A 21,865-nucleotide genomic window follows, 5' to 3' on the forward strand; every position below is an offset into this window, starting at 1 on the left:
GGGTGTGGTAATTTCCTTGCAGTGCACAGGACTACTGTTCCTCTTTATCAGTGTGGAAAACAAACAATTATCCCTGGACTTACCCCCCCCCCCCCCCAAAAAAAAGTTAGTTTTGTTGAGTACTGCTCATTATATCCATAACTCCCAGTTTTACATTACTAGCCCATTTGTCAGGGAGGTCTATAATAATAATAATTTTGTGTGCTTACAGTTTGTGATGCAAGTTTCCCATTTTGCACAGATATAATTTCTGAACTAGCCATTTAAACTCCCAAAACTTCGCTCCGATGACGTAACGAAAAGTGTCACAACTGTGTCCAATCAGAGCGACGTACTCCTTTGCCCATATCAAACATGGGTGCAATGGATCTTCCCGTTCTAGTAACCCGGGCATCTAAGGCAATGAAGGGAGAGGGCGTGGCCAGGACGTTCTGCCACGTCCCATGGACACGCGCTGACGTCAACGAGTAGATGCGTGCTGTGGGGATTGAGGTGGTTGGTGAATAGAACCTGTGGGAGGTGTGATCAGTGTCGGTGACGTCGCTGACCGGTCGCGTCTGGGCGTGGCTTGCTGGCATAGAGTGGCAGTTAGTAAGAAGTAACCGAGCTATGAGCTCCAGCCGGGGCTGAGCCGGTACGGAGTGACACAAGAACCACATCGGCTGCCATGGAGGACGTCAACTCCAACGTGAGTGCTGACCAGGAGGTCAGGAAGCTGCAGGAGCTGGTGAAGAAGCTGGAAAAGCAGAACGAGCAGCTCCGCTCCCGATCCACCCTCGCCCCAAACTCACCCAAAACACCCGCACTGCCTCACCTGCCGCGGCCCTCTGCCCCCTCCATCTCCTCGCTGCTCTACGGCGGCCGCAGCCTGAGCTCGGGGCCTGCGTTCTACGAGAAGGGAGCAGGGCGAGGAGACGGGGCCGCATGGGAAGAGTTCATAGAGGCGGTGTCTGAGGAAAGGAGAAAAGACGTGGAGAGCGGGCTCCTGCTGGACCAGGTAGTTCCCCTCAGACCGGAGGACATTGACAGGATGGTGGACTTCGAGGAGGAGGAGAGCTGGTAACTAACTTTACTTTCATAAGTTACCTGTGGGCGGGAGGGGGGGCGGAGGGTCCTGCCCCTTTTACCTGTGGGCAGGAGGGGGTCCTGCCCCTTTTACCTGTGGGCGGGTGGGGGTCCTGCCCCTTTTACCTGTGGGCGGGTGGGGGTCCTGCCCCTTTTACCTGTGGGCAGGAGGGGGTCCTGGCCCTTTAACCTGTGGGCGGGTGGGGGTCCTGGCCCTTTAACCTGCGGGTGGGGGTCCTGGCCCTTTTACCTGTAAGTCAAATCATGACCTATTCGCATATGGTATTTAGGGGTTATATCATCTTCCACTCACAGTGATAATCAGATGTCACCTCTTGTCCTGCTCCTGTGTGACAATGGTAATCTAGGTGCTCCCATCAAGTTTCTTTCACTTGACAGATACATCATGTCCTTTTTCTGTCAAAATGATGATAACCCTGAGTCAGACCATGTGTTACTCATCTCTTAGAAGTTTCAATCAGTGGTTAAATAATTCTCTTTAACATATTATGATGCACTTAATGCCCAGTTACAGCTGTTGATGCAGCACTTGTCTGTACTTTAGGGAGGTACATTATAAAACTATTGTAGGACAAGATCATTGTTTTCCTAATGTGTCGACAGGTGGATAACTACTCATCTAGTCAAATAGGTTCTTTAACAACACTCATATCCTTATTGATTGAGGCTTTCATAATCCAGATGAACATCACTGAGCAAGTTCATTTACAAAGTGGCCCTGCATAGGCTTATTTGTGTCATAACATGGATGGCATGTAGCTAAAACAGCCATGTTGACATGATTCCATCCATCTGTGGAGTGACCTGAAAAGGGCTGACTGCGCATGGGAAGAGCCCCTTACAGTTTTATGGACCTTGAACTTTTTGGCGGAATTGGTTAGAATTGTTCAGTTGATACTTCTTCAAAAAAGGTTAAATCAAGTAAAAACAAATTTGTTCTTTAAGATAAAGTGAGTGCTAATGAAAATGGAATGAGACGCATAGACTTAGAAATTTATCTTTGTCATGCATACAGTTAGTATAACGTAAAGATCTGGCTGGTGAATGTATCAACTGGCAGTGTGAATTGACTATGGATAAGCTACTTTTCAGCAAAGTGCTTCCATGTTATATAGTTGAGTTTTGATACTTGATAGCTTATTTGTACACTGAAATTTAAAGTTGATATTTGTGTGCTACATGAAAAAACAGTCAGTATTTAACTTATGTGCAAAACAGAAATCTAATTTGCACCCCTTGCATTGTAACATGGTTTTGTCCAAGATACTTAAATAAGAAGTTTCTTAAGTTAAGATCCTTAATGAATCAGGCCCAACATTTTTGATTTTAGACACTGACAGGTGTTTTTCTGGGAGACAGGCTGCTTTACAAATCACAAGACGTTCTTGATGTGTGCAAGTGCACCTACTCGGCAGATTAAAAGGGTCCAAACATCTAAAACTGTAAGGCCACTCAATTTATTCATTTAAACATTGCAGTTTATCCCCTAAAATATTGGTTGATTCAGCTTTATTTATGTATATGGCCCTAATTATGAGGGGGATGAGTTCCTAGAATATTCCTGACTTTGCATATACTTTGCAAGTAATGTCCTCAATCCACCCAATTCCATCCAACCAGCTGCTGCCATCTTGTCCTTTAAATCCCTGTGCATTTGTGTACAGGTAGGTGTGTGACATCCTAGAGAATTTGCGATACAGCATTTACTCTTGCCTAAAGTGCATTGTAGGGAAACATCTCAGTACTTGTAGACTGGAATAATTCCATGCATATTGTACAGGTGATTTCAGCAATTATCATCTGCAGGGAAAATAAACAGGAATCTTTGCAACAGTCTGATAATGTATAGAAAATGGACCAGGCGGCTATTGATGCTCCGTCTCTAACATCAAGATGCCTATCACACTATTTGAGCTCATGCTACCTGTTGAATGTGAACTTTCTGGTTGCAGAACATTCATATCTAGGGGGAAAAAAATGTTTAACTATATCCTGTGTGAGGTTTGAGAGGTACATGGGCATTATTAATGTGAGGTATGGATAAAGCCTGCCTGCCCATATATATTTGTGAATGTCTATGACAAGTGATCTGTCTGAGATCTGTGGATTATGTGACATCTGTTGCTAATCCAGAAGTGATGTGTAATGTATATACTGTAAGAAGCACCATACACATGTACAGGCTTGTTTTCAATTGTAATTAATTATTATTCCATATGTACACAATGGCATAAACTTTATTTTCACATATATTTTGAAAATGTCACCATAATTTGCAGATCCGTGTTGAAGTTCAGCATATGACAATGATAAATACACACTTCAAAAAGCTTGGGACGTCTGTGCATGCAGGAGAGCTTACAATCAAATATGGACGAGAATAAATATATTATTGTTTGACAGAGGTGTTTTCAGGGAGTATAGGAATAAGATGGTTGGTTAGTATGTGGTTGCTGAGTGTGATGAAATGGTCTGAGGAAATTGATAAGTGTGAAGTAGTAGTTTTTTTTTTTTTGAGATGCAAAGAAAACATTTATTGGAGGGTTGTCATACCTGAAATAAAATGTGCATAGTTTCAGGCCCCTTTACACTTTCAACTACAATTTTAAATCTATCCTATGACTTTTGAAGCCGGCTACACCATTAGCAGGCTTGCTGACATGTCTAGTTATATAGTAAACAAACCTGATGATGGGCGAGTCTACAGAATTAGCACAACAATTAACTGTATACAGGGAGAGCACTCCAAAACCCTATCATTAACTAATGACTATGCACTACCATGCATATAACCAGCATATACAATAGTCATGCTGCTAATTAACGTGAATTAGAAAGCATTACAGATATCTACAGTATTAGAGCTTGTAGATTATATAAGCAGCTTTGCTACAAACACCCTTATCTATTCAAGCAACTGTCTGTTTCATCTATGCACCAAACTGACATGCCTATCCCACATTATAGACACCTCACTTTATATTCTGCTTTAAAGGAGAGTTGACATGGAGAAACCATTCTCTTTGTGCTTTATTTAAGTGGAAACATACTTTTTGCTATAATCAAAATTTTTTAGCACTTTAGAAGGTTCAAGAAAAATGAGTGATGTAAACATTTTTCTTACCTGCAATAAGTAAAACAGGTTTCGGCGTTGAATAGAGACAGTGCAGGAAAAAAGTTTTGTACTGAAAAACATTGCGGGGTGTAAAAACTGAAAATGTACTACTAATTGAATTGTTTCCCAAGACTAAACCCCTGGAATAGTTTGACTACATGTTTGTATAAAGCTTGTTTGGTGATTACAATCTTTGTGGACAGCTTTTGTACTCTCTGTCCGTGACAACTATACTGACTTCAAGAAACTGCCTGCTTCCATCATTTATTGGGGGTATTCCTTTAGCTTCACCAGATAATGGCATCATTTTGGTATTATGGATTCAAAGGGGTAGATGTACTAAACAGGAAAAGTGAAGATGTTGCCCATAGCAACCAGTCCAAATCTAGTTCTCATTTTCTAGAATGTACAAGATTTTTGATGGCTAAAATCCCATTGGTTGCAGTGGGCAACACCTCCACTTTTTCTTTGTAGAAGTTTTAGTAAACCTACCCCATAATCTCAAATAAGATTTTTGCATTGTTCAGAGAAGCCTTAAATACTTTTAGTCCATTAGCATAACATTTACTGGTTGAGATTACATTAGGTAGCTGAGTAAGTTATTTGAATGCTCTTTGCATTTTCAAAAGAAGTACTTTGTCACTAATGTATATCGGATGTGTTATTTATGAGCGAATGTAAACAGTGCTCATTGGAGTCCTTTACTAATAGACCTCAGTTCTATTATACCCCATTCATACAGCACCAAAATCCTGGGTTTTTGCCGGGGCGAGCTCAAACGACCCGGGTCTTGGTGCAGTATGAATGGTACAAGTCAAAAAACCCGGGTCTTCAACCCGGGATTTATCGAGGGGTAATTCCCGGGTCGGACCCGGGTTGCCTGCACTATGAGTGGTGCAACCTGGGTTTTTCAACCCGGGTTGCACAGAAAACAAGCTGATTGGCTGTCTGCCTGTCTCTGGAGGATGATGTCATCACATATTTTTGTGAAGAGACATATGAGGAAATATGTACAAAACAAAATACAATATGTGAAATAAACATTTTTTTTTTTTTACTTTTACGTGGTACATTCAAACAAGTGAGGTCAAATTGGCAGTGAGCGTGGTCCTAATAAGTTCAGCAGAGGTATTGGTGCGCTCTCCTTCAAAAGCACTGGAGTCCACTGACAGCACTGGCATTTCAGATTCCTGCACATTCCACTCAGGTAGAAATTGCTCTTTTTGTATTTCGCAAATGTTATGTAAAATACAGCAAGCAGCAACCACGTGGGGCACAAGCTTGGTGTCAATGTCATTGCGCTTCAATAGACAGCGCCAACGTCCTTTTCAAGCGCCCAAAAGCATTTTCCACCACCATCCGAGCTGAGCTGAGGGTATGTGTAAACCAGATCTGTTCCTGAGACAGGTGATGTTGCTGAGTGAACCCCTTCATCAGCCAGCGCCTCAAAGGGTAAGCAGCATCCTCAATGATGTGTACCGGTATCTCCACACCATCAACAAACGTAGATTTCTGTAAATAAAAACATGCAGTTTCACGTCACCATGTTAAAAATATTGGTCACATAACGCAGTACACTTGGTACTAAATGGTGAAAATGCATTTTGTGCCAAAAAGTATCATGTTTTTTTATTTTATTTTATTTTTAAAAGCAAAATCGTTTGTTCCCCACTCTATTTAGTCTTCGCCCTAGTGCTGGCAGGCTATTGATGTGTGAGTTAAACTCTTTTGAAAAATTTGACGTAGGGTTCCCCCTAATTTAATTGAACCAGCACTAGGCAAATCAGCCGGGGTGATAGGCACTATAGCAGGGGGGGGGGAACGCAGTTTGGGTCCCACGGCCATAATGACTAAACACCCACAGACTGTTCAGCGCTGGCCTGGATTCCTTAGGGATTGTGGTCCGCTGAAAAATGTAAGCGGGCCACCCCCCTAGGGACACCCAGCCCAGTGCCGATAGCACTAGGGCTCTTCCTACTACCCCTGGGCTCTGGGTAGTAGGGTAATAAATGGGGATTTTGTATGAAAAAAAAAAAAAACAATTTTGATTTGTGGAACTACATGTCCCAGCCAGCCATGTTGGCCTAAATAGTGTGGGCATGCTGCTACTTGTCTAACTACAAGCACCAGCGTACCCATAGCACCCAGGGCATGTTGGCACTTGTAGAACCACAAGTGCCAACATGCTCTTACACCCACGGCTGGCTGTGATCTGTAGTTCCACAAAGCAAAATGTTAAATAAAAGCACAACACCCTCATTCCAACCACAAATTTTTATTAAAAATAATAAAACCCCAAGAAATACAGTAAACACCCTCATGTACACCATAGATTTTTATTGAAAAAAACAAAATACTCACCATGGACGAAATCCTCAGTTTTATGATGCTTTACCTACACACACTCATTTACGCAAAGTCACAAAAATTATTTTGTACCTTCGAAGAAATGTCCGGCTTGCCCACTGTCCCACAAATATTTGTACCTTACAAATGTCCATGCTTGGCCAGTGTTCAAGAAATGTTTGTAAATTTCAAAAAATGTATCTCCTTGTAAAATCTTTAATTCTGCTGTACAGGGGGGGGCATTGTTGCATGCAGTGCTGGGCCCTTCTTGAATGCAGTGTAGGGGCCCAATCTCCTTTGCAGTGCTGGGGCCATTCTTGATTGCATTAATTTACTTTTATTTTTTTATAGTAAAATGAGTGCCTTAACCATTTCAAACTCGCTAGGACCAATAATAGAGCGCGAGGGGGTGCATGCAAAAAAACAATTGAATTGAGGGTTTGTTTGTTTTTTAAACGCGCGCTCAAACGGGAAAAAACGAGTGCGTTTTTTTTTTTCTCGCAAATACCGCCCCTAGAATCTGATTTGTTGCTATAGGCAACATCCCCACTTTTTCAAACCCGCAGCTTAGTAAATCTAGTCCCTAATCTGTAATTACGGTCTTCCTTATTATGAGTCATCTGCAGTTGATACAGGTGTAGCAAACTTTAAATTGACGTTTAAGGCATCACATGCCTTTGAAATGAATGGCATGTGATGTTTCAAGTTGAAATTTGCTAGGTGTGTGTGTAAAACTATTGATAGCAGATACAAATTAATTGGCCCATCTAAACTGCCTATTTTATTTATGGTTGGTTTATACAATTACTGGAAATATGTCCCTAGGTGTTATCAATTTGTTCACTAAAATAATATTTAAGCTTGAGATCATGCCCAGTTCTGTAATATAAAGGGTATGCTCAATATTTAGTAAGAAAACCTAGAGAACATTTGAGTCCACTTACTGTAATCCTCTATCTGGGCTTTATCTGCTTCTGTGGAAGTGAAGGAGTATTTCCAAAGGTTATAGGATATGTCTGTTTCCAGCACAGCATCATTGCTGAGTTCTCTCCCTTCATACACTAAGTACTGTGTTCAGTGTCCCCACAAATCTTTCTGTAGTCTGTATCCCATACAAATTTAGCTAATTATATTTAAGTGAGACCATAACTTCAGAGCCCCTATTTAGCCATTTCATTCTTGTCAGCATAAACTGTAGCTTGGCCATGCTGTGAGCAGGCTTTTCCATGTCTACTGAATGTGGCCAGCATACGGAGCATATATCATTTTATCCTTTGGTAATTGTGGTATAATAAGCCAAAGTATTTGTTTACAAATTCATGAATGATCTGTACATGTAAAGTTACTGTACTTTGTACAAGCCATAAGGGGATTGCAGAACCATTCGGTTGGTAACAATTTAATGGCTAGTTTTAAGTTTTCCACACTGTTCTTTTAAGTAGATTTAACAACCTAAATATTTGTAAAAGCAATTCTAGTTTACCTGTGGGTAAATTAACAGTGGTGGCCTAAATAAATAAGTTTCAGAGGGCTCCCAAGTGGACCTTGAGGGAGGATGGTGGGCATGTTACTTTTACAGAGCATTCCGGCATCAGAGCATTAGCATTAAGGCTTCTCATTGGCTGACCTATGATTAGGTACTAGTCCAGCTGGTGAGAAGACCTCACCATCCAATCACTATCTACCCAGCGGTTCCCAAACTGTTGGGGCGCTGTCACTGGGGTGCTGCGGGCCAGCCATCAAAAATAAAACACAGAAACTTACCAATCCGTCGGGCACCGGGACCCAGCAGCCTCCTCTCTCCCGCAGCTGTCACTGAATATCGACGTCAGTAACAAGCTGCAGGAGAGAGGAGGCTATTGGGTCCCGGCGCCCGACGGATTGGTAAGTTTCTGTGGTTTTTTTTTTATGTCTGGCGCGGGGCAGAGTTAGAGGGATCGCGACAGCGGGGCAGAGGAGGGGGACACAGCGTGAGGGGGCAGAGGAGGGACACAGCGTGAGAGGGCAGAGGAGGGGGGACATTGTGAGAGGGCAGAGGAGGGGGGGCAGTGTGAGAGAGGGCAGTGTGTCTGGATGCAGAGGGGGCAGAGTGTCTGGATGCAGATGGGGCATTTTTGCATTCAACTAAATAAGTATTTCTGTCCTGACCTAAATACTTATTACAATTTTTTGACCCAACTACTTCTAAAACAGGACTGCTCAATAATTATTTTGGAGGGGTGCCTTGAAAAAATTTGGAGACTCTAAGGGTGCCGCGAACTGCAAAAGTTTGGGAACCACTGGTCTAACCTACTGCATTTACTGTGTGATGAAATCTTTGTGCGCTGTCAGAATCACCAAGAATGTATTACTTTCTGCAGGAGGGCCTCGTGATCTTTGAGGGCAGCTTCCAGGTTACAAGTTCCCCACCTATGCAGTCAACGGACGTCATATTGCTATACAGTTGTTCATTTGGTTTGTTGCATATGCACTACATGGCAAAAGTATGTGTACAACCCCTTCAATTTAGTGTTTGGATATTTCAGCTACATTCTCTGCTAACAAGTGCATAAAATGAAGAATACAGCCATGAAGTTTACATAGTCCCACATTAGAAGTAGAATGGATTGTACTGAAGAGCCCAGTGACTTTCAGTGTGGCATTGTCATAGGATGCCACCTCTCCAACAAGACCATTTGCCGAATTTCTTTCCTGCTAAAACAGCCAAGGTCATCTGTAAGTGCTGTTATTGTGATTGTAGAAACATCTAGGAGCAACAACAGCTCAGCCAGGAAGCTATAGGCCACACACTCACCAAAACTGCTCTATTGCTTCACAGGAGAGTGGAGGCATCATAGCAGAAAAGGAGGGACCAACTCCATAATAATACCCATGGTTTTGTAATGAGAAATTCAACAAGCACATATGGATACTTTTGGCCATGTAGTGTATGATAGGATTATTTTTGGCTAAATATAATAAAAGTCCAAGATCTACAGAGATTGAGATAATTGAGTGGTAATGGGAAACGTTATGTGCTGAATATGCTGTATCTAGCCCACTGTATCTGCAGTTTATCATTACAGTAATATGTGCTTATAGGTTTTGTTTCTGTAAGTTAGCTGGCCTTGAGATTTAAAATACTTATTTTTTTTATAGCTATTTTGAGCTGTTCTTGTGGCTATTCTGTTTTAAAGCTGCAACAATTTTGGAAACAAAACAAGCTGTCTTGGATGACACTCTGTGCAACATGTATGTGGTTACCTGTGGTTTTATTTGGATGTGATTTACTATAACTGCTTAGCATTTTTGTTTCAGTAATAGGTTTAAAATTGTTGGTGTTATGTTACATGTTAACAAATTTTTCACAAAGTATATGGTCCACTTATCAAATGGAGAGTATCACAACCACATTACATAACACCCCCCTTCGCTTTCCAAGCTGTGTGGACAAACTACTATGATGCTGACCACTGTTTGATCTCTTATGTCTACTATATTGCTCCTTATCCCAAGTCATTAGCGACTCTCCCCTTCTTTCCTCTTCTTTCTCTCTTCTTTTCCAAAACTTCCCTTTTTGAATTTCGCCTCCCCCCCCCCACCTCTCCTCCCTGATGGTTTATCTAAAACCCAGCATTGGTGTATATCTTGTTCATGCCCATACTTGTAATGTGTTTTACTGATCCACATATGTGCACTTGGGTGTTTTTGTTTCTTTGTATGTTATTTTGTGCCTTTAAAACCCAATAAAACGGTTATGTTAAAAGACAAACAAACGAATCCCCTAGAATTTCTCTGTTTCAGGCAACATACCTATTAGTGTTTTATTTCTTTAAATGTAATAATGCATACACACTGCATTGTGTTTTGTTTGTATATGTTGGTAAGTGATTAACTGATGAAATTACTGATGAGCTGCTGTAGGCACCTTTTGTTTTCTGCCCTGACAAAGCAAAATACTTGGCTGATGCAATGTAAAACCCCAGAGGAATGCTCCACGTAGCACCTCCTTTACATTTCCTTCATTGTAGAGATGTGGCAAGCTATCCGCAATTATCTCTACAGTAACAGTTTCCACATTGTGTTGGAGCAATATATGGTGAAGGTTTAAGTATCCAAAAGAGTGACTCCAAATTGTAACTTTTAATAAAAAAAACTATGTGTTTTTTCCTGTTGGGTTGATGGCTATTGTAGATAGCAATTATTATTTATTCATTCATTTTGGATCCTATGGCAGCACAGCAGGATCTAATGCTTCCTGTTATTCTCTATTGGGAAGTAATATATTAGAACGGGGTGGCCAACCAGTCGGAGCCTAAGAGCCAATAAATATCCATAGATATGGCAAGGAGCCAACTTTACCTTTTTATATATGTGTGCATTACATATACACAGTATAAACATGAGCATGCATAACGCACACACATTGAAAATATAACATAATTTACGCGAAATGAAAAATAAGATATCCAACATTGCCTTAATGTTCATAATAATAATAAACTCATCTATTACCTTGCAGCTGTGTCCAATGGAGGAGGGTTGAAAGGGTACCTACATTCTCTCCACAGTAGCTCACGCTGCTTCTGTATTGACAATTGCTGTGGAGGGAACTGTTGAAGTGGGGATAAAAAGACATAAATAGCCAACATGCCCCTCAGACCTCTTCACATTCCCACCACACCTTACCACATGCCCCTTACAAACACATTGGCTTCTCCGCGCCACTGCCACTGGGCCTACTGCATTCCTCAACACCACATCAGACCACGCCACATGCCCCTAGTATACCTTTAGACCTCACCAGATGCCTATCGGACCATCCTACATATGCCATAAGATCCCCCACATGCCCATCAGCCTCCCCAAATTTTACTAAATCTAACATTACTACCCCTTACTTTACACAAAGCAGATACAGCCTGGATTCTGCGAAAAAAGGAAGGAGGGAGAGCACTCTTCACGGTCTCCTCCTCCTTCCCTGACTGGACTGATTACACTCTGTCACCCCCCTGCGCTGTTCAGAGGAGGTCACATGACCGGGGAGTTCCACCGGCTGGGGACTGAACTGCCCCTGCCGGCACCTGGAGCAATAAAGTGCTGGCAGGAGACTGATCTGCTGTATGCGTCTCAGGAGCCGTGGGTTAGTCATCCCTGTATTAGAAGGTACAAACATACACATGACTACATGTAGTTCATGCTTAGTTCCAGGAACCTCCACTGTTGAAGCATTGGGTGGATGCAAATCCTTTTTTTTTTTTCTTTTGCTCAAAGCTGCTCTAAGCAGATGTGATTGCCTGTAGGTTTTTCCTGCAGCAATCTGTAAGTGACAACCGCTTCACATGAGACTGTATCTGTAAATCAAACAGTAGCTATATTTTCCTTATACAGTATACATGCAAGGAACAGGTGATATAAGTGCTAGTAATAGACATGTGAACAGATAAATTCCTATGGGGATAAATGTCAATAAACCATAAATCACTCCCTTCAAACAAAAATATGACTCGGTCCTAAAACACCCAATTTCCAAGGTGAAAGAAGATCTGTAATATGTGTTTCATTGCAGAACTTTAATGGAAGTTAAACACACATCTGTTTATGTCTATACATTTTTACATATTAAAGTTTTTTTTCTCTTTATTCATTCAAACTGTTTTTATTGCAAAATGCAAAAAAAAAATTAAAGCTGATACCAATTTTTCACCATCTTCAAAATATTGAAAAAAAGAAATGACCTGAGTATTACACTATACATCCTTCCTCCTGGCATACATCCCAGGTACTCTGGACAAAGCATCATATGAGTCTCATTGAATTTAACATACAGTCAGATAGATATAGATAGATAGATATATATATATATATATATATATATATATATATATATATATATATATATATATTACCTCAAATCTCAAAGTATCACCTACATATGCTATCATTCAACAGGATTTCCAGGAATCATCACTTGCACTTTTCACTCTCTGGTACAAGACCACCTATTGTTTTATGTAAGTCACTAAAGATTGAAATTGATTTGATATCACCATTTCCTGATATATAGTGACAACATGACAATTTACAAGGAAACTAGCACTTAACTGTCAAATACAGTTTTCATTATATATTTTAAAAAACAAACAAACCTAAACTAACATTTCTCAACGATTTGATTTGGACATTGACTACCTATGTGTTCCCATTGAGGTTAATGGACATTTTCAACTGTTGGCGCGTGCCCAGACTCTTTGAAAATGAGCAAGCGTTCAGTATAATGCACTGTGTCACTACTTGAGTTAAATGCATGTTTGAAATGCAAATTATGACTCATTTGTTAGAATGGTTTTTTATCACATCTGTTTACATGCACTTAAGTGGAAATTGAGAATACATGCAAAATGCATAACTAACACCAGTGGGTGAGTGGCCTAAAGCAGGGATTACTAAGCAGTGTGTCAGAACACATTTGGGGTGACCTGAATCTTAGCTGGATATGTTCCAAATCTTTATCTAGCAATGGGAAACTGCTGAAAATATGAACAACAGAAATTACATATGAACTAACTGTACATGGAATATTTTAACTTCAAATCTTTTTTAGTTTCAAATATACGATCTATAAAAAAATTCTGGTTTTATTTACTTTGTTTTAACAGTGCTGTCTCACTAATAAGTGAATGGGATGTGTCCCAACACTGGAACTGTTGGCTACCACTGGTTGCATGAATGTAATGATTTCTCTGGATCTGACAGTGTTTATGAGCAGTGTGTGAGCCTCATCCTATACTCAAAACCTATTGTAGCAAATGCACTATTCCAAATGACTGTGATGTTCTAGCAATCTCACATTCATTTGGACCCTTTCTGCTTTTTAACAGCTGATCAGACACTTTGGAAGTAACAAGCTAATGTTTTTCTCTGCACTACCCCGAAATCTAGAACATTGTTTTACATTTGAGGGTTTTCATTTGAGAAGATGACCATCACTTTCAATATTTATGTACTCTTGTTTTATTGCAGTCTGTATCCATAGTGTTCATGGAGTTTTCTCCAGAGCATATGGTCACTATTGACAGAGATGCTATTTTGTGATGTCTCGTTCTGCATGTATAGCAAGTCCCTAATATATGTAGGAACAAGATATAAATCGCTTTTTTATGTTCCAAAATTTAAAATAAAACATTTTTAATGACTTGTGTATTTTATTTTTTTAGGTCATATTTTCCTTACTCCACTTATTGAAAGCAGATTCATATACTATAAAGTATTTTAAACAATGTGTTTCTGAGAGCATGTTGGTGGACTGCATTTCATCAACTTTCTGTCGTGTGTTATGTATTCTGTTTTGTTTTTTATCTTCGTATTAAATGTTGCACGTTATTTCATGGCATACTATTCATCACGCTAGTTTTTTGGACTGTTTGTTCTCCTCTTGAGCATGTCGGTCTTGCAAATAACAAAGGCAGTAGAGGAGAGTTTTGTTTTGGTTTTTTTTTGTTTCTAAAGCTTCTCCCTGGTGATAAAATGCAAATAAGCCACTTTTCACTTGTAGAGGCCTCTGAGAATCTGTCTACAGGACATCCAATCAGTGCTCTTTTAGATGGCTTTAGAGCATGATACGGATTAGTGTTTCTTCTGATTAGACAGGGGAAAAAAGTACTAAAGTCTCAAACAGGCAAACTGAGTAGTCTCTGAGAGACTTGCTATACTATGATGCAGACTCTTCTCCAAAGGCTGTGTTATTGATGGCATGTTAAAATTGCCGCTATTAGCTGCTATTCCTAACTGCTTTTTATTTAGAAAAAAAACAAAAAACCTTTTTAATGATTTCTCAGTCACTTCTTTGAAAAAGATAAATGGGACTTTAGGTAGTGAGTGTTGTTGCAGCCAATTTCGAAGTAACACAGTAAGGTTCTGATTGGATGGCAACTTACCATTTACTAAGACCCTCCTATCACAACTTATTTTGTAGGCCTCCATGGCTTTATGCGAACACAATAGTTTACTTTCAAGTCTGTCACAAAATAAAGTATATTAGGTTTTCTTACGATCAGTACAAGGCACAGAAGCCATTGTTGCAGTTCTGCTGTGAGAGATTTGTAGAATTTGAATCTAGGGCAAGACTTTTAGGACTATAGTTTTGGCGCTAGGGTCATTTTCACATAGTTCTGGCTCTCACTGATTAGTGATTTTGCCTAGTGTTAGGTCCAGGGTTCATACTTGGGGTAGGTTTAAATTGAGACATTTTGGGTTTTGTTAGCAAATAACTATATTGAAGACTTGGTTAAAGGTGTATATAGTAATTGTTCTCTTTAATGTTTAATTCTTTGTTTTGGTTCATACAGGGTTTTAGTCTTGTTTATTCTATTCTGCCTTTATTTCATTCCACATGGAATGCATAACTGGAAATGAATTACTGCAGGCTCATCAGTCGCTGTGCTGTATATTTTGAAAGTACTGTTGACTGAAAGGTAATTGTTCTTAGATGGTCACTAATAGGTGAATAGGCTTTTGGGCAGAGAAAATACTCATATGTTTCAGAGCAAAACTTACACAATGCCGCTTAGTTCATTTACACTACTAGCAAAAACATACACCCAGCTCACTGAGTAAAATGGGGTCATTCTGTGAAGCACCCCATTCTGCACTCTCCCACACTTATTTATAAGCATATATACTATACAGCTGTTTTGAGATGTGAAATAAATATTGGTACAGCATATGAAAGAGTGATTCCTCAATGTCCAGATACTCTTACAAAAATACTTCTACATTTCAGTCACAGTATCTCTTTTAGTTTATCACCACTTGGAAATATAGTTTTATTTGGAATTGTTCCCTAATGTGGAATGAGAGCTGTATGTGGGAGTATAGCTCATAACTGCTGACGGGTTGATATTGGTTGTTGGAATAATTTATAATGTGCATTACAGAGTGTGATAGAGGAAAGCTTCAGGCTGTGATGTTACTGAGGATGATGAGAACAGACAGCAGTGCCTTTCCTTGGAGAGGTCATGTTATGAGTTTACTGAACACTGCAGTGGTTTCTTCATAATCTCGCATTGTTTTTACTTGTGTTTTGTACTTATAGAAAAGTCTTAAAAATTGCTGGCATATTACGTGTATATATATGTGTCCTACGGAGTTGTTGCTGGAACCCAGAAATGTACTTTTCTAGGGTTATATTATTTATTTTTCAAACACACATATTGAAATGAGACCCAATATAACTTGTGGACAAACAATGTTCCAGTGCAAATTATTTTTTTGCAGGCAGGGGCAATACTGGCCAGCTTTATTTGTACACTCAAATTTAGGGGTGAGCTAGGACCCCACTGCCCCCCCCCCTTTCCCCCCTCCCAGCTCTAAATATGTCGGCACATTTTCTATTTGCCATACTGAGAAATTCTGCCATGATTGGAAGTATTCAGCAGAATCTTCATCTCACCTTCCAGCTTTAGGAGTGTACCAGTCACCGTCACAGCGGAGGCATACATCTTGTTTACGGTCATTTGTTTTGGCTGAGGCGATTTTGAGCCTAAGAGTTAGGACTCGCATTACTGTTTATATCATACTAGCAATTTACTTATTTTATTTATAAGATATTTACATTTGGTGTATTTACCTTCTCTACTTTGCTGTCAATTATTTGTTTCATGTCTCTAAAATTCTTTTCAGATGAGAACAGTAGACATCCTCTAAAGACTGCATATAAGTCCTATTTGCTCTCCGAAAAGAACACACAAACACCGGCCCATCTCCTGCAGATTTGATGGAGAGGATAGACTACTGCCTTGTTTTTACCCCTGCCCTCATTACTAAGCCCTCATTTTATAAAAGTATAATGGATCTATTTTTTTAGGAGCTGTAACTTAAACTTTTCTTTGCCTAATTGTGCCTATCGCTGGAATGCATATACTAGACCTAGTTTTATCTTATCCCTTTGGTTTGCGATGTGCAAGCTGATTGTGACTGTGCCCCTGGTGACCTCTATACCTGGCTACTAGGCCATGTCTCCAGCTATTGTGTAATGAGCGGGTTATCACATTGACAGTAGAGCTAGTCGGGGAGATGAAGGTGCATTGACTGAATAGTGAGCTCTGCATGCAGACTTACCTTAGAAATAAGGTAACCTATTATATAACAAGAATATTATTTTTTTTTTTTTATACTTTTATCACTTTAATATTTGCCTTAGACAGTTCTAAAGAAAACATAAAATATTATAGGGATAGAGGCTCATTAAACCTCTAGCAGCTCGCGTGTCCTGTCTCCTCTTCCCAAATCACAGCAATTTTGTGACATTGCTTACAAGACATTACCCCATACTTAGAGCATAGAATACATACAACTGTCGAATGACCAGATCTGTACGTATGGCACTTCAGGTCACCAATTTAGTTGCTTGACCATTAGGCCAGGAACATGCTACGTGTGTTCACAATTAGTGTTAGTGTTAGAGGTTATAGAGACGTACTATATGTAATATGTCACATCTGCTATTTCAGAAGCATACATCTATTTATATATCTTGGTTAGAAGTAAGCTTCTATTTCATATGCATTCTTATGAGCTTACTACCTATACAACTGTACGCAGAATGTAATATTATAATACTCTTCAGGTTTCTAATTGGCCATGTTTAAAATCTTACACATAAAAATACATACAGTTTTTATTCTTTTCATTTTTGTGTTTTAAGCCTAAAAAATAAAAAAGCATGTGTTTGCTAGATATTTTTTGTCTTTCTCCAATATTTCAGGATATCTCCTTTTGATTTTAACGCTGATCTTACAATAGACCTCTAATACAGCAAGTACATATTTACAGACCAGGTTAGAAAATGTAAAAATGGATACATCCACTGACTTTGCGTTTTGGGTCCCTTAATAATACAAAACAAACCAGTTTCATGTTCATTTTATATGTCCTTACTGACACAAACGTTTTGGTGGAAAATAAAGTGGTATATTCAATGCTGCATGCCATATACACTTTAAACCTGTTTTATAAACCAGTGTAACTTGATTTAAGATGTGACAAGTTTGGGCTTTACGTAATTGTAGTGTGTGGTAAATATTAATTGCATGCTGTGACTTCACTTTTATTCTCGGGTACTTCAGGTACCACCCTTTAAAATGTTTGTGCCATAAATAAAGTGAACATATTTATAGCATGAAAGTATTTCTGTGCTACATTAAAAAAAAACTGTATTCACCCCTTGCACTGTAACATGGTTTGTCCAGGAGAACAGTTACTCTTGTTTTTTTTTTGTTTTTTTTTTGGGCCTTCGTTTTCTTAATGACTCAGGCCCTTGGAGAGTATATTGTTAGGACCTTTTTTTTTTTTTTTTTTTTTTTTAATTGTTTGTTTTAATTTGTAGGTTGTATACCTCACCAAAGAAAACGTTATCACACCAATCGGTGAGTCCCCTCGTTTGGTGTCGGCAAGTTTTTGATAGTCCCAGTCCTGACCTGGAATGTGCAAAAAAGTCACTTATCCACCGGCTTGATCAAACCATGTCTGGTGAGTACATTCAATGTTTAACTATCTAGCGTTGTGAGCATAACTGTCTCTAAGTGCTGTCGATGTATTTATCTCTATGTAGATGTAGCTTTATCTATCTAAAATTGGTTCTCTTAATTTTTTTTATTTTAAATATAGCACATGATTCTCCATGGTTGCATCTATCTGATAAATAGTTCCATCCCCCACTTTACTTATTATAAAGATTCAGTTTTCCCTGTATCAGTCTGCATATGCTGAGAGTGCAGTACTAATATAAGATGTAAAAGTGGGAGCACACAGGATAATCCTGCTGCTCAATTTAAGCACAGTATAATCTGACTGTTGGGTGGACTTCTCACTCAGGGTCTCTTGCTGAGTGTCAGGATCACATAGTGGCCTTTTGACTGCATCCTATAGCCAAGAATGGTTATCTGCCAACCAGGTACATGGACATTTCCCAGAATGATCCAATTGGTCCAATTGATTTTGATTGTGTTATTTATGAACATTGCACTCCTGTTGGGCTTGTGCATACAGTGATATATGCCCAATTTGCTGATATCTTTGCTGGTGTGTCAAGCATTATATGATGGAGATAAATTACTACTTATACTTCGATACTTATGATTACTGTGTGATGTGATGCCTCATGTATTGAGTTCTAAAACATCATTTTGGTGTTTGTTTTTGTTTAGTTTCCCTTTTAAAGCGATCTCTAGGCTGTGAGAATATGGCATCTGTTATACACGCTCTTCTCTTCCAGAAAATCTAGGCTGCTTTGAACACTTTGTACTTATTGCCCTTCAGCCAAATTACACAATAGGCATTTCATATTTACAATGTGTCTTTGTACAATAAATTGCTCAAAATATAGAAATCATATCTCAGTGGAAAACAACCCACTTCCCTAATACTGTAGTAAGTATAGTCTGTTCTGTAGCTGTGTATGTGAGAGACCTACCAACCACCCCTAACAATGGCCTGTTTGTTGTATTACTGCATCGTGTCAGAGGTGCTAATAGTCATTTAAATTCTTTTAGTAACCTATTATAAAAGATCATTCTAGTACTATTACTACCTTAAGCCTTCATTTTAACCCAAGTACAATATCAGAAACTGCCCCCAAGCTTTAACCCTAGATGTAATGTTCTCTAAAGTTAAAGATTAACCCTCCCTCTCCCTACCAATGTGATCTCTGGTTGAAGTAATGTCTCAAAGCATCCTTGTGCATATTTGGCTGTCTCACCCAAAATTGGTAGATATTATATACTGACTTTTCCAGTTCCAAAGATCATATAATGAATGAAATGATGGTAAAGTTTTCCACACACTATGCATTTACCCCAACTTCCAGCCGTTCATTCACTGCCAGTGGCTGTCTATGCTTCAATTCCAGGTCGACTAATGACCTGAAACCTGCAGGAGGTCATTATCTGAGCCAATCAGGGTGAGACCCAAAAAGTGCACTAGTCATGTCCAACATGGCCAGCGTTATATATGTAGTGTAGAATGATAATAGGAGGCCTGTTCTTGTGTAGTTTTCCCTCACTAATATAAGCAGTACAAATCACATGGTCCTTAACTCTGACAATGACATGTACATCCGTGTGTTTATTTGAGCACCTGTAACTTATCCATTTAAACTTTTAATTTTCAGCCAGCAAGAGGCAGAGTATGTACAGCGTTCCCTATAACTCATCCAGCTATGCTAGTCCTTACAGTCCAAATCCTAGTGGAAGCCCATACAACAGTGGTTATACTTCCCCATCCTCCACCCCTGTGAGACCCCCAGCAGTGAGGCAGCTGGTTCTGCCTAGCAGCACAGGTGAGTAAATAACCCTATTTACTTGGCGAGGAAGGATCAGTACGGTGACTATTAGGAAGCTTTATGCTGTAGTCTGACATCAACATGGAAAATGGTTATACTTGTGCAGTTATCCAGGTGTTCTCCATGTGTATTGCTTGCTTTACATGTTTCTTCAATAATCAGTGTCCACACAAACAAAAGCCCTTTTTAGGGCATGCTTAATGACTAGATTGGTTTAACATAGGCATGTTATAAATACCTGTCTTACTCATGTGTATCATAATTCTCCCAGTGATTACTATTTTCTGCTTCAAGGGTGGAGCCAGTGCTAGCTAACTGCATATATGACCTGGTAGAGAATCTGCCCAGTCCAGGATATATACATATGTTACAGCAGGTGTCTGCTTAGGGCAGTGTTGACTAACCTGTGACACTTCAGGTGTTGTGGAACTACAAGTCCCAGCATACCCTTCCAGCAATAAGCTGCTATATATTGGCAAAGCATGCTGGGACTTGTAGTTTTAGAACACACAGGTTAGCCAACACTGGCTTAGGGCATGTGAGTGACCTTCATCTATCTAGAGTAATCCTAACTTTACCGAAATATCTATACCTACTCCTTCACCTGAAACATTGTCACTATTGACAAAACCGTTCACAATTTTTATTCATGTGTTTTGTTTTGGTTTTTGTTAACGTTTGTACTGCCTATTATCCTGCATCAAAGATGGTCACCCTGTGCACCTCCAGCTGTTGTGGACAACAAGAATGCCTCCCATGCTGGGTCCTGTATTTCCACACCAGCTCGAGATGGAAGGGTAACTATGGTACAGGATAATGCTATTAGTGTATGTATTGTGAATATAAAGGTACTATTGGTAGTATACATGATTCTTATAAGTGAGGAAGAGGAGCACACTGTCGGCTTGTGTATCTCCAGTTGATGTGAAAATAAAAGTGTGTATTGTAGTTGCTGGTGATACACAGGTTGACAATCTCTGTAATGTAGTGCTTTCTGTACAGAGATGTTGGTTGTAACAGCACCGCCCCTAGTATTCATGTTTTGGGAGAAGGGTGGAGTAAAGAAAGTAAGTAAAAATGTGCAGAATTTGAATGATGTGAATAAAGAGGCTTAAAAAGTAACTATACATCTCTAGCTGGTGTGGAACTAGAAATCCCATGAAGCCTGGCCAATCTTTGGCTGGAAGGCTTTACGGGGATTTATAGTTGTACAAATACTAAAATGATCTGCACATATTGCAAAGACAACCTGTGGAGAGCAGCTGTAGCTCGGTGTAGACAGCGCTGAGCGTGCACTGCATTACATTGGGGCAGCTGGGTAGGAGTTGGGTGGGCACACACCACTTCCTGGTGGCCCTCAAGCCAGTCCCACCCCCCTGGTTACACATGTTATATTGTGGGACAGAGGCATTTGGAGGATTAAAGCACAACCAGCGCCGACTACTATATACTTTCAATGGGACTCCGCTATGTCAGAGGAATTATTTATTTACTCTTGGGGTGGGGGGTGGGGTGCCCTATTTTATTAGCTACAGACCACTAACTATGCAGACCTTTCCAACTTGTTGCTGCTGATGAAGACTTGGGATAAATTTATCAAACTGCGGGTTTGAAAAAGTGGAGCTGTTGCCTATAGCAACCAATCAGATGCTAGCTGTCATTTTGTAGAATATCCTAAATAAACGATAACTAGATTCTGGTTGCTATAGGCAACATCTCCGCTTTTTCAAACTCGCAGCTTGATAAATTTACCCCTTGGGTTCTAATAGTTACTGCACTTCTGTTTGTTATAAAGCAGCTTGGAGTATTATTGAAAAGAACGCTTTTGAGACTCTTATGTGGATTTGGAGTCCTAATTAACAATGCCAGTTCAGGGTTGTTAAATCTTCTCCGGCCGCTTGCATTGTCTGGCACTCCCTATTTGTACAATGCTGTGTCTCAGGAAACCTTTTAAATACAGTTCCTAAACAAAAGAATATTTTTGGCTCAACACATCTCAT

The 21,865-nt window shown here is 39.7% G+C and overlaps 1 protein-coding gene across 3 annotated transcripts in view; it reads left to right on the plus strand.

The window, feature by feature from the left end:
• The first annotated feature begins 486 nt into the window (after window positions 1–486).
• The window catches only part of SLAIN2 (SLAIN motif family member 2), a 34,002-nt gene continuing 12,623 nt past the window's right edge, over window positions 487–21,865 (plus strand). The window contains exons 1-3 of one of the 3 annotated variants that reach the window (XR_012688060.1): window positions 487–1,059; window positions 17,913–18,055; window positions 19,695–19,862. Coding sequence is in view for 2 of the 3 variants with exons in the window: in XM_075195367.1 (XP_075051468.1) it covers window positions 668–1,059; window positions 17,913–18,055; window positions 19,695–19,862 (703 nt within the window). In the remaining variant the exon portion in view is untranslated. The remainder of the gene's footprint in view (window positions 1,060–17,912; window positions 18,056–19,694; window positions 19,863–21,865) is intronic. The other 2 variants (XM_075195367.1, XM_075195379.1) reach the window with 2 other exon arrangements.

Source organism: Mixophyes fleayi, chromosome 1 (genome assembly GCF_038048845.1).
Source record: "Mixophyes fleayi isolate aMixFle1 chromosome 1, aMixFle1.hap1, whole genome shotgun sequence".
NCBI classification, from domain to species: domain Eukaryota; kingdom Metazoa; phylum Chordata; class Amphibia; order Anura; family Limnodynastidae; genus Mixophyes; species Mixophyes fleayi.